We start from the raw sequence: 11,072 nt of genomic DNA on the forward strand, positions 1-11,072 counted from the left end.
CCCGCCGGCTCGCGGGAACTTCCGGGGCGCGGCCAGGGCGGGCGCATCCGGGGGCGGAGCGGGAGCATGCGTCACTTCCGGGGGCGGGCGGGCCGCTGGACAGCCAGAGGCTCTCCGCACAGCGGCTCCCCGCAGCCCGCGCTCTGATTGGTCCGCGCGGGAGGGCGCGCGGCGCCAAACTGGCTTCCCGTCAGCCCCCTCCCGCCAGCGCTGTGGCCGCGCGCACGTTCGCGCGCCCGGAGCCCGCGCCTGCGCCTCGCCGCCATTCGGGAGGCCGCTGCGCCGCAGGGCCTCGCGGAGCCGCCGGGGACCGGGAGCCCGGCCTCCCGCTGTCCTCCCCAGCCTGGACGCCGTCCGCGGCCCACCGGTGAGAAGCGGGGCGGGCGGGGAGGGGCGGCGTCCGGGCCGCAGCCCCGAGGAAGCCTGGGGCGGCGGCCGCGGAGGGGCCCGGTCGCCGGCGCCGGCGGAAGGACCCCTCCCCCAGAGCCGCGGGTGGGGTGGGGCCGCTGGGACGCGGGCGGCTGGGTCTGCGTCACCGCGCCGGAGGCAGCGGGCGTTTTGTTTGAAGCCGCGCTGGGAGGTCGGGACCCGGCGCCGCGAGGCTCGGGTCCTGGAGGCAGTTTTCCGTGCCCCCCGGCTGCGTGGGCTTTGTCATCGCTGCGTTCAGGAGTCGGCTGGGCCGCCCACGGCGGGGAGAAACGTGGTGCGTGTCGGCTAACTCAGCAGCAGAAAGCTGCTTCACAGTGGGCGAGGGACTTGAGCGGGCATTTCTTCCGAGAAGACGTGCAGATGGCCGGCGAGCACACCAAAGGATGCTCTTAACCATCAGCGTTCTGAAAATGGAAACCAGTGGTGAGATGCTGCTTCACACCCGCTAATATTATAAAAAAAAAAAACCAAAGCGTTGGGGAGGACCTGGAGAAAGTGGAACACGCCTGCATTGCTGGCTGGGAAGTAGAATGGTGCGGCCATCAGCTGTGGAAAGCTTTAGTGTGCCTCAGACATTGAGACATGGAGTTACCACATGATCAGGCAGTCCCCCTCCTAGGCGTAGACGCCAGAGAATCGACAGCAGGGACCCAGCAGCTTGCACACCAGTGTTCATAGCAGCCTTATTCAGAATAGCTAGAAGGAAGTGACGATCTAAATGACTGTCAGCAGATGAATGAGGAAAAAAGTTGTGGTGTGTACAGTGGAATGCAGCTTATCCTTAAAAAAGAATAAAATTATACATGCTTCAGTATAGACGTGCTACGTGAAGTAAGCCAGACACAAAAGAACAGATATTGCATGGTTCCGCTCAAAGAGGGTATTGTTGAAGGGTACAGAGTTTCTGTTTGTGGTGGTAAAAATTCTGGAAGTGGATAATAGTGATGGTCATACAACCTGGTGAATGTACTTAATGCCACTAGATTATGCTTTTCAAAACGGTAAATTGAATGGTATATTCATTTAAAAAGTGGTAAAAAGAATGGTAAATTTTATGTTATATTTTACCACAGTTTTAAAACATGTATACGCAAAGGCAGAACTACAGAGACAGTGGTTGTGAGGAGCACAGAAAATTGTTACAGCAGTGAAATTATTTTGTGTGGCTCTGTAATGGTAGATACACGATGTTATATCTTTGTGAAAACCCAGGGAACTGTACAGCCCATGGAGTGACGCCTGTTATAAACTGTGGATTTCAGTTAACAATAACATGTATATATCTGCTTATGGGTTGTAACAACTACCACACTAATACAGGGTGTTAGGAACAGGAGAAGGAATGTGCAGGGGAGGGAAGGAGGTGTTTGAGAACAGAGAACTTTCTGTTCCGTTTTTCTTTAAAACTTCTCTAAAGTTTAATGATTTTTTAAAAACCTGCAAGAGTGAAGAGCAGTGCTACTGTGTGTATATTAATAGAGCGCAGTTAGCTTTAGACATGCTCTGCATACTGAGTTTACGTGTAAGAGCTGTGCATCGAAATGTTTTAAAAGACCAGTGGTGCTAGATGTTAGGGAATTGGATGGGAAATGGAAGTAGGTGTGATGCCATATGGCAGAACTGCATTGAAAAATGCAGGATGATGAATTGGCAAAACACTCATGATTAAAACTTAATGCTTTTTGGAGACAACATGTGGTCTGTAGAGGTGAAAAGTAGGGTGAGACATTTCTATTAACCTGGCCAATGTAGAGTTACTTTCATGGTTAGGCTTAGGAGCTCTGAAACTTAAGGGGGAGAATTGCTACAATAAAATCTGGAGGATGGAAGTAATTTCAGTTTCTAGCCTCTGCCCAGAAGCTGAATTCTAAACTGAATTCTCAGCATCCCCATGGGGAACATGATTGTGCTACAACAGAGATCCAGAATCAGGAAACCAGGGTCTTCTGTTGCTTCCTTTGACCTACTTGTTCTAATGTTTGACACGTCACTTCTCTCCCTCAGCATCACCTTTTCAGTTATAAAATGTTGTTGGACTTAAGTCCTCTGAGGATCCTTCCAGTCCTGTGCTGATCATTGACTTCCAGTTATGGAGGGTTCCTGCCTAACAGAGCAACTCCTTCTAGTCCATGATTGAGTAGTTTGTAGAATTTTGTGTTGAACTGAACTCTCTTTTCCTCTTGGCTTCCAGTTGTTTTTGCACAGCTTATCTATTATCCATAATTCTTCCTCTGAAATTAAGTGTCTGTGTTCACAAATGACATGTTTCTAAAGATTGCCTACCATCCCATTTGCTTTCTTTTGCATATTCCCAGTGTTTGGGCTCAAGGTCTTAAAGTGTCTTCCTGCCCAGAGCTGGAGACAGTGATCCACTGGGATACTCTGCCCAGTGCAGAATATGGAATGCAATTCTCTGAAGTCCTGTGTTTTGTAATTGATATTTGGATTCTAAATGTTTGATAAATTTAATCTACTTGATTTTGGGCATTTACTGGCTTTTCAAGGTCTTACTAAATTCCACTGTGTTAGTTTGGCCAAGATATATGTGAAAGAACCTGAATAGATAGCAGAATGTTACTTCAGTCCTTCATCAGATGCTATTTGCCTAACCTTGAGTAAGTTAATAATGTCTAGGTTTGTATAAGAAGTTTTAATTGACAGAATAGCCTGTGGTCATGGCAGGAGTCTTCTGAGTGCTTGTGTCATCAGCTGAAGTTAGATGGTGGGTTTGGGAAGGGTTTGGTTGGGTTAGAGTCTGGCATTAATTTCATAGCGGATCATTACAGTGAAATTCAACAAGGATGGTGTTGTGGATAGTATCTACTGTAATCTTTGGTGTCGTTTCATTAAAGTTAGTGTCCAGGCCTTTGAATTGGACCCCTTTGCTGTTGGAAGGGGCAGGATAGTGAGAGAAATTGGCAGAATTCTATTACAGAGGGCACAGATTTTCACAGAGAAGTAATTTTGATTACCCTTCCCTTGTTTCTTTCAGGTTCAACATCTCATCTTTGTCCTTCTTCATGTACTACACACTGTCTTCTGTGGTTTAGTCAAAAAGCCATGTAGACTTGCCTGCCCTTGAAGACCACTTTTAAGACTTCTAGTAAGACAGCTGGTAAGTCTATTAGGGAAAAAGTACTTGTCCTGCATTTATACTGTGATATTCTACTTTGCATATGTTTTTGTGTGCTTCTAACATATCTCACTTTCTAACGTTTAAGAGAATATTTGATGATGTGTACATTTTTGAAAAGTGCTTGGAGTTCTTGAGGGAAAACTCTATAAAAGCATACACACCCATATATATAATGATGTATGAACATGTGCTAAATATGTTAGTTACAGAATCTGATTGAGCAGTTGTTGGATACCCATGCTAAGAAGAGCATACCAGATGGAACTGCTGGAAAATAGAACAGAGTCCAGAATAGCATCATACACAAAACTTAGTAATTGCTAAGTAGAACATTGCACATCAGGAAGAGACATTACACATCATTGATTATACATGTGATCAATGTTGTAATGACTGAACTATCTGTTTGGGGTCAAAAATAGGCTGGATCCCAGAGGATTAAAGATACAAATGTAAGAAAAGGATGAAGTTATCGTTACAGGAAAAGTATTGAGTGATTAAAAAAATAATGGAATGGAGTGATTTAAAAAATAATTTAAAACACTGTCATAAAGGAAACACCTTTAAGTTTTTAATTTTTATGTAAACCAATTCTGTGTAGTAAAAAAAACAATCATAAAGTCGAGACAAATAATAAAGTGAGAAGATAGTTTCCATGAAAAGGCTTACTTCTTTCACATACAAAGACTACTTACAAAAAATTAAGAAAAATGGGCAAAGCACATCCTAGGAAAAGAAATACACATAACTAATAAACGAGGGGAAATACTCTTTCTCAGTGAAGTACATTAAAGCAATAGTGAGATACTAGTTTTCACCTAAGAAGTAACAAGGATGCAAAGTTTAATGATGCTCTGATGATGAGGGAGTTGAGAAATTATTCTTCACATAGACACTGTTGGTTGGTATGTAATAGTATGGCAACTTTTTGAGTTTGGTAAAATACCAGTTTTAATTGCAAATAGCTTTTGAACCAGATAATCCATTTCTAGGAATTTCCCCTTCAGAAATACTCTCACATTCAAAGATACGTATAAGGAAATTCGGTGCTTACCCTGTATGTAAAAATATCCTAGAGAATGCCTTCTAATTCAGCAGAACTCTTGAAACCTGTACCTGCCCTTATTGTAGAAACACAGAAACTTGGTCCAGTTGTTTCCAGAATCACCAAAACATGTTCCTCTCACTTCCCTGGAGTCTGGCCCTGTTGTTTCTCCTGAGCCACAGACACCTTCTCTTCCTTAAATGAAAGCTCATTGCAGAAAAATGTGCTCAATATCTCATTTGTATAGAATGTGTTTGTGCACTTTTGTATACATAGAACTTCTCCCCTGGGGAGTGTTGCTGCGTGAATATATGGTACTGTGTTATTGAGTCTGTTTTTAACTGTGAGCTTCTGTTACTTTTACCACCTAACAAGACCAGCCTAAAAGTTGCCTCAAGGGGGTCCTCCATCTGAATTGCTATTTTTGGCAAACTCCTTCACATCCTTCAAGATCTCTGCTTGAGTGCTTTCTCTGTCTTGCCCTCCACATTTTTATCTTCCCAAGCGATGTAAGCACCATATTGCAAGACATCTCTTTAAATTAAGCACCTAGAAAAGCATGGGGCACCAAACAATTTATGAAATGAATGGATAAAAATATATTAGGATAAAACATTACAAGGTATGTTGACTTTTTTTTTTTTTACACTTCATCAGTCCCAACTTATGTACCCATCCCGCATCCGTCCCTTTTCATTCATGGATGGCCTCCTCACCTTACTTGCAATCTCCACACCCATTTTAGGCTCTGGCTGCTCTTACCAGGCCACCCTTCTGAGTGGACACCCTTTTCTCCTTGCCTGGGTTCCACACCCATGCCAGGCTGCTGTTCCTGTGGACACCTTCCCCTCTGTACTCAGGTTCTAACTTGGAGTCACTGTGCCTCCCTTCTCTGACCCGCACTGCAGTGTGTGGCTGCCCGCCCTCTGTGCCCCACCTACTGGCTTTCGGGTTGGATTTTCCAGGAAGGGAAGGCTAGGCAAGGGGAGGAAAAGGAAGGGAAGGGGCAGAAAAGGAAAAGGAAAAGCCCTCTACCAAATGAAACTGCTTATAGCCTTTCTGCCCAATCAGTTGACCAATCAGCCACCTTTATTCCACGTTGATTGTGTTAAGACAGCTGGGAGTTGAGGATGGACTTCAAAGAGGTATGAAAAAAATATCCTGCCTTCCAGAAACATCAGGGGGGATGAGATGAAAACATTAAATCACAACTTATAATACGTGTCTCAGTGAAGTATTACAAAAGATTGTGCTCCAAAATGTAGATTTAAACTATGAATATACTTTCTAAGTGATAGGGAAAGTCATAGTGGATTAACTCTTAGCTATTTAATAAATCATGTAGGAGTTTTGATAAAGGCCCCACCAAACCAGGGATGGTGATGGTCAAAAGCATTTAGTCAGTGAATCTCCCTGATTCGGTTGTACACATTCCCCCTAATGTGCACAAAGGCATCAGATAGTAACTTTTGTAAACAGGTGTTTATTGACTTGCTCAATAAAATACCTAATTAAGCATATTCAAAATACAACCTGTGATACGAGTGTCATTACTGCAGTTGTGCACCACAAACTTTCTTGTTTTCATGGAAGTTTGTTGATAAAATTGTTGAGAAATTTTTACTCTTGATGAGTGCTCGGGAGGCGTAGATGCTACTAACTGGGGGTGGTTGGAGATGGTTCTTTGAGAACCAGATAAGCTTAGTGTACCTTATTAGTCACCTTATTAGTCACCTCTTTTATATGACACAATATGTAACACTCCACGTAGACACTGAGGCAGCTAAATGAATGCGCAGAATGCCTAGTCCTCTATCAAATGCACTCAAGCTGATCTCTGTTTTTGGGTTTTATCACAAAGTAAGTCAAGTTCTCTGGGTTCTGGAATATGGCTCCTTGAAGAACAAAGCACAAGTCCTTAGAGAAAGTCAGGCTCCATTTATGGTCCCATATCTGGGCACAACCTGTACAACAATGGGTTTTTCATTGACCTTTTTTTTTTTTTTTTTAATTTATTTATTTATTATTTTTTATTGTCTGTGTTGGGTCTTTTTTTTTTTTTTTTTTTTTTTTTTTTTGTGCTGTGCGCAGGCTTTCTTTTTAGTTGCGGTGAGTGGGGGCTACTCTTCATTGCGGTGCACGGGCTCCTCGTTGCTGTGGCTTCTCGTTGCGGAGCTCGGGCTCTAGGTGCGTGGGCTTCAGTAGTTGCAGCACGTGGGCTCAATAGTTGTGGCTCACAGGCTCTAAAGCGCAGGCTCAATAGTTGTGGCGCACGGGCTTAGTTGCTCCGCGGCATGTGGGATCTTCCTGGAGCAAGGATCGAACCTGTATGCCCTGCATTGGCAGGCAGATTCTCAACCACTGTGCCACCTAGGAAGCCCCGTTGACCTCTTTTTAAAGCTGTCTTTTTATAATTAGATTTAGTGGATTTAGCTTAACAAGTGCTTTCTGAAATGGATCTAAAGTTTCTTACTCTGCCTTAATAGCCTAGCTTTAACTTTGATATTTACTTAGCTATGTGTGCTGATAGCTTGTTGATTCAGGGTTTTAGAGTCAAAGTGTAAAGCACATGCAGTAGATAATTCTGGAGTCAAGCTTGGGTCCCTGATAGTACTATAATCTGGGTAAGTCACTTCTTTGAACATTACTTTCTTCATCTGTAAATGAAAGTAATATTTGAGTCATATTGTTAGGAGGTTTAAATGAGATGATGTATGTAAAAATAGCAGACTTCCTGGGACCCGGTTAAACATTAGTGGTATTTTTCTCTTTAAAGTCTTTATAGGGATGTCATCTAATAAATGCATGTGCCATTGTATAGAAATGACTAGAAACTGCATTTTATTCAGAATTATGTTCCCAAAAATCATTTATTTCTACTTTATTGCAGCACTGTTTTTAAAGAATATAATCGTGTATGTTACAAAAATGGAAGTATTCCAGGAACTTCGTAAGCCATCAGCACGTTTGGAGTGTGAGCACTGCAATTTCAGAGGCACAGATTATGAAAATGTACAAATCCACATGGGTACCATCCATCCAGAATTTTGTGATAAAATGGATGCTGGTGGGTTAGGTAAAATGATATTTTACCAGAAAAGTGCAAAGCTATTTCACTGCCATAAATGCTTTTTCACCAGCAAGATGTATTCTAATGTATACTATCATATCACATCCAAACATTCAGCTCCAGAGAAATGGAATGAGAAACCAAAAAATCAGTTAAACAAAGAAGCAGATTCTGTGAAAAGCCCTCCTCTTCCTGAACATCAGGAAATGGTCTCTAATTCAGCAGAACTCCTGAAACCCATACCTGCCCTTTCCGTAGAAACACAGAAATTTGGCCCAGTTATGTCTCCAGAATCACCAAAACCTACTCCTCTTACTTCCCTGGACTCTCAGAAGCCTGGCCCTGTTGTTTCTTCTGAGCCACAGGCACCTTCTCTTCCTTCTCCTGAGCCTCCAAAACCTGCCCCTGTTTCTTCTCCTGAACTTTCAAAACCAGTCCCTCTTGTTTCTGAATCTCAGAAACCAGTCCCTATTCCTTCTCCAGAACCACAGAAACTAGCTCCTGTATCTCCTGAGTCAGTAAAGGCTACTCTTACTAATCCCAAACCCCAGAAACAATCCCATTTCCCAGAAACATTGGGGCCGCCTTCAGCCTCATCTCCAGAGTCACCAGTTCTAGCTGCCTCCCCTGAACCGTGGGGACTGTCCCCAACTGCGTCTCCAGAGTCTCGGAAGCCAGTCCGGACTGTCTCCCCCGAGCCAAGGAAGCTGTCCCCATCAGAGTCTCCTGAACCTTGGAAGCCATTTCCTGCTGTCTCCCCAGAGCCTCGGAGACCGGCTCCAGCTGTGTCACCAGGTTCGTGGAAGCCAGGTCCACCTGGGTCCCCCAGGTCTTGGAAATCCAGCCCGTCAGCATCATCAGGACCTTGGAAGCCAGCTAAACCTGCTCCATCTGTATCTCCTGGACCTTGGAAACCAATTCCTTCTATATCACCTGGACCTTGGAAACCAACTCCATCCGTGTCCCCTGCATCCTGGAAGTCTTCATCAGTCTCACCTGGTTCCTGGAAATCTCCCCCTGCATCTCCTGAGTCATGGAAGTCTGGCCCACCAGAACTCCGAAAGACAACTCCCACCTTGTCACCTGAACATTGGAAGACAATTCCTCCGGTGTCTCCTGAGCTCCGTAAAGCAGGACCTTCCTTGTCTCCTGAGCTTCGCAAACCAGGCCCACCACCGTCCCCAGAGATCCGTAGTCCAGCAGGGTCTCCAGAGCTCAGAAAACCCTCAGGGTCTCCAGAACTTTGGAAACTTTCTCCTGATCAGCGGAAAACTTCTCCTGCTTCACTTGATTTTCCTGAATCCCAGAAGAGTTCCCGTGGTGGTTCCCCTGATCTCTGGAAGTCTTCCTTTTTTATTGAACCTCAGAAACCCGTCTTCCCTGATACCCGGAAACCAGGTCCTTCTGGGCTATCTGAGTCCCCTAAAGCAGCCTCTGATATCTGGAAGCCTGTTCTCTCAATAGATGCTGAGCCTAGAAAACCTCTGTTTTCTGAGGCTACCAAAACAGCCCCTCCTGCATCTCCTGAACCACGAAAACGTGCTCTTTTTCCAGAGCCCCGGAAACTTGCCCTTTTCTCCGAACTTCCCAAATCTGCTATCTTCTCAGAGTCTCAGAAGGCAGTTGAGCTTGGTGATGAACTACAGGCAGATGCCATGGATGATCAAAAGTGTGATGTTTTGGTTCAGGAAGAACTACTAGCTACACCTAAGAAACTCTTAGAAGACACATTATTTCCTTCCTCAAAGAAGCTCAAGAAAGACAACCAAGAGAACTCAGATGCTGAGCTTAGTAGCAGTGAGTATATAAAAACAGATTTGGATGTGATAGATAGTAAGGGCCAAGAATCAAGCAGTGATCAAGAGCAGGTTGATGTGGAATCTATTGATTTTAGTAGAGAGAACAAAATGGACATGACTAGTCCAGAGCAGTCCAAAAATGTACTGCAATTTACCGAAGAAAAAGAGGCTTTTATCTCCGAAGAAGAGATTGCAAAATACATGAAGCGTGGAAAAGGAAAGTATTACTGCAAAATTTGTTGCTGTCGTGCTATGAAAAAAGGTGCTGTTTTGCATCATTTGGTTAACAAGCATAATGTCCATAGTCCTTACAAATGTACAATTTGTGGAAAGGCTTTTCTGTTGGAATCTCTTCTTAAAAATCATGTAGCAGCTCATGGGCAAAGTTTACTTAAATGTCCGCGTTGTAATTTTGAATCAAATTTTCCAAGAGGCTTTAAGAAACACTTAACTCATTGTCAAAGCCGGCATAATGAAGAGGCAAATAAAAAGCTAATGGAAGCTCTCGAACCTCCACTGGAGGAGCAGCAAATTTGATTTTTAAACACAGTATGGCTACGTGCTCTGCAGAACTGTGTATTGAGCCAAATTGTTGCAAGTGTAGTTACATAGCCTCATTGGATCAGTAGGTGTTAGTGTGTATGGTGTACTGTGTTTGTCTCAGTAGTGTTACAAAAAATAAGTGTGCGGTCATTTTTTCTTGGTCTCTGTTTATGTGGCTGTTGTGTAAGTCAGTAAATTCATATTGTATATTCCAGGTGGGTAAAATTTCTCTAATTTCTTTATATTTTGAATAATTTGAAGAGGTAGGCATTCCATTTAACAATCAAGAGCAAGTCATACTCAATTTAAAACATCTAGTTAAAGTGTATCTTTTTTTGTGCAACTATTTTCAGACAATGGAAATTATTTGTTAGAATGTTTAAGAATTAAGCATGAAAATGAGAAATTTTGAAGTTTTCTCATAAATGTATTTTCAGATCATGAAAATTATTTTAAAGTTTCTATTTGGTCATATAAAATTGGTTTATAAATCTTGAACCACTTCTAGGTTTTTATTAGCTTTTATGTCATGGAAAATTGGAGTCTCAGGGTTGGTGATTTTCTGCTGAAAGAGGGGAAATTGAGTCAGTTTAAAAAATATTTTGGAAAAAAAAAAAAATATTTTGCAGCCTTCTCCTATAGGAAGCTGAGAAACATGAGTGTGATTTTAGGTGTTGTCCTTAGCTCTTTCCTTTGGAGTCTTCCACTCTGTACCTTACCCCAGGATCTGGCCCTTTACTTGCCCGTGAGCTCACACCAACAGATGATCCCTACTTGCCAAATGTGTTAGTGTTGCACCTCCTAGTCCTGGGCCTTATGCACCATTTGTCGGGGCTTCAGACCAGGGTAATGAACAGAACTGAAAGTCTTCCAGATTCACAACAAAAAATTTTATAAATAGACATTACTGTTTAAGAATCCATCAGTTTTATGTTTTTCACAGTTGTTACTGTAAATACCTTGTGCCTGTTCATGGATTATTTTATTCTAAAATATTTTGTTAAATGTGTATTAACCAAATTAAAAACAAAGGTTTTCACGTTAGCAACG

The 11,072-nt window shown here is 43.1% G+C and overlaps 1 protein-coding gene across 3 annotated transcripts; it reads left to right on the top strand.

Annotated features, from left to right (window-relative positions):
- Positions 1-238: 238 nt before the first annotated feature.
- Positions 239-10,427, top strand: CHAMP1 (chromosome alignment maintaining phosphoprotein 1). 3 transcript variants are annotated; one of them, XM_057707832.1, is made up of 4 exons: positions 381-852; positions 3,422-3,544; positions 4,986-5,232; positions 7,501-10,427. In XM_057707832.1, exon 4 carries the CDS (start codon positions 7,539-7,541, stop codon positions 10,014-10,016), a length of 2,478 nt encoding a protein of 825 aa, XP_057563815.1. In that variant the 5' UTR covers positions 381-852; positions 3,422-3,544; positions 4,986-5,232; positions 7,501-7,538; the 3' UTR covers positions 10,017-10,427. The 3 variants fall into 3 exon arrangements, with proteins under 3 accessions (XP_057563814.1, XP_057563815.1, XP_057563813.1); XM_057707831.1 differs by lacking the exons at positions 381-852; positions 4,986-5,232 and adding an exon at positions 239-367; XM_057707830.1 differs by lacking the exon at positions 4,986-5,232.
- The last annotated feature ends 645 nt before the right edge of the window (positions 10,428-11,072 follow it).

Source organism: Hippopotamus amphibius, chromosome 14 (assembly GCF_030028045.1).
Source record: "Hippopotamus amphibius kiboko isolate mHipAmp2 chromosome 14, mHipAmp2.hap2, whole genome shotgun sequence".
NCBI lineage: Eukaryota > Metazoa > Chordata > Mammalia > Artiodactyla > Hippopotamidae > Hippopotamus > Hippopotamus amphibius.

Bases quoted from the DNA above. Each gene is read 5' to 3' on its own strand.
- CHAMP1 (XM_057707831.1), top strand. From the start codon at position 7,539: ATGGAAGTATTCCAGGAACTTCGTAAGCCATCAGCACGTTTGGAGTGT.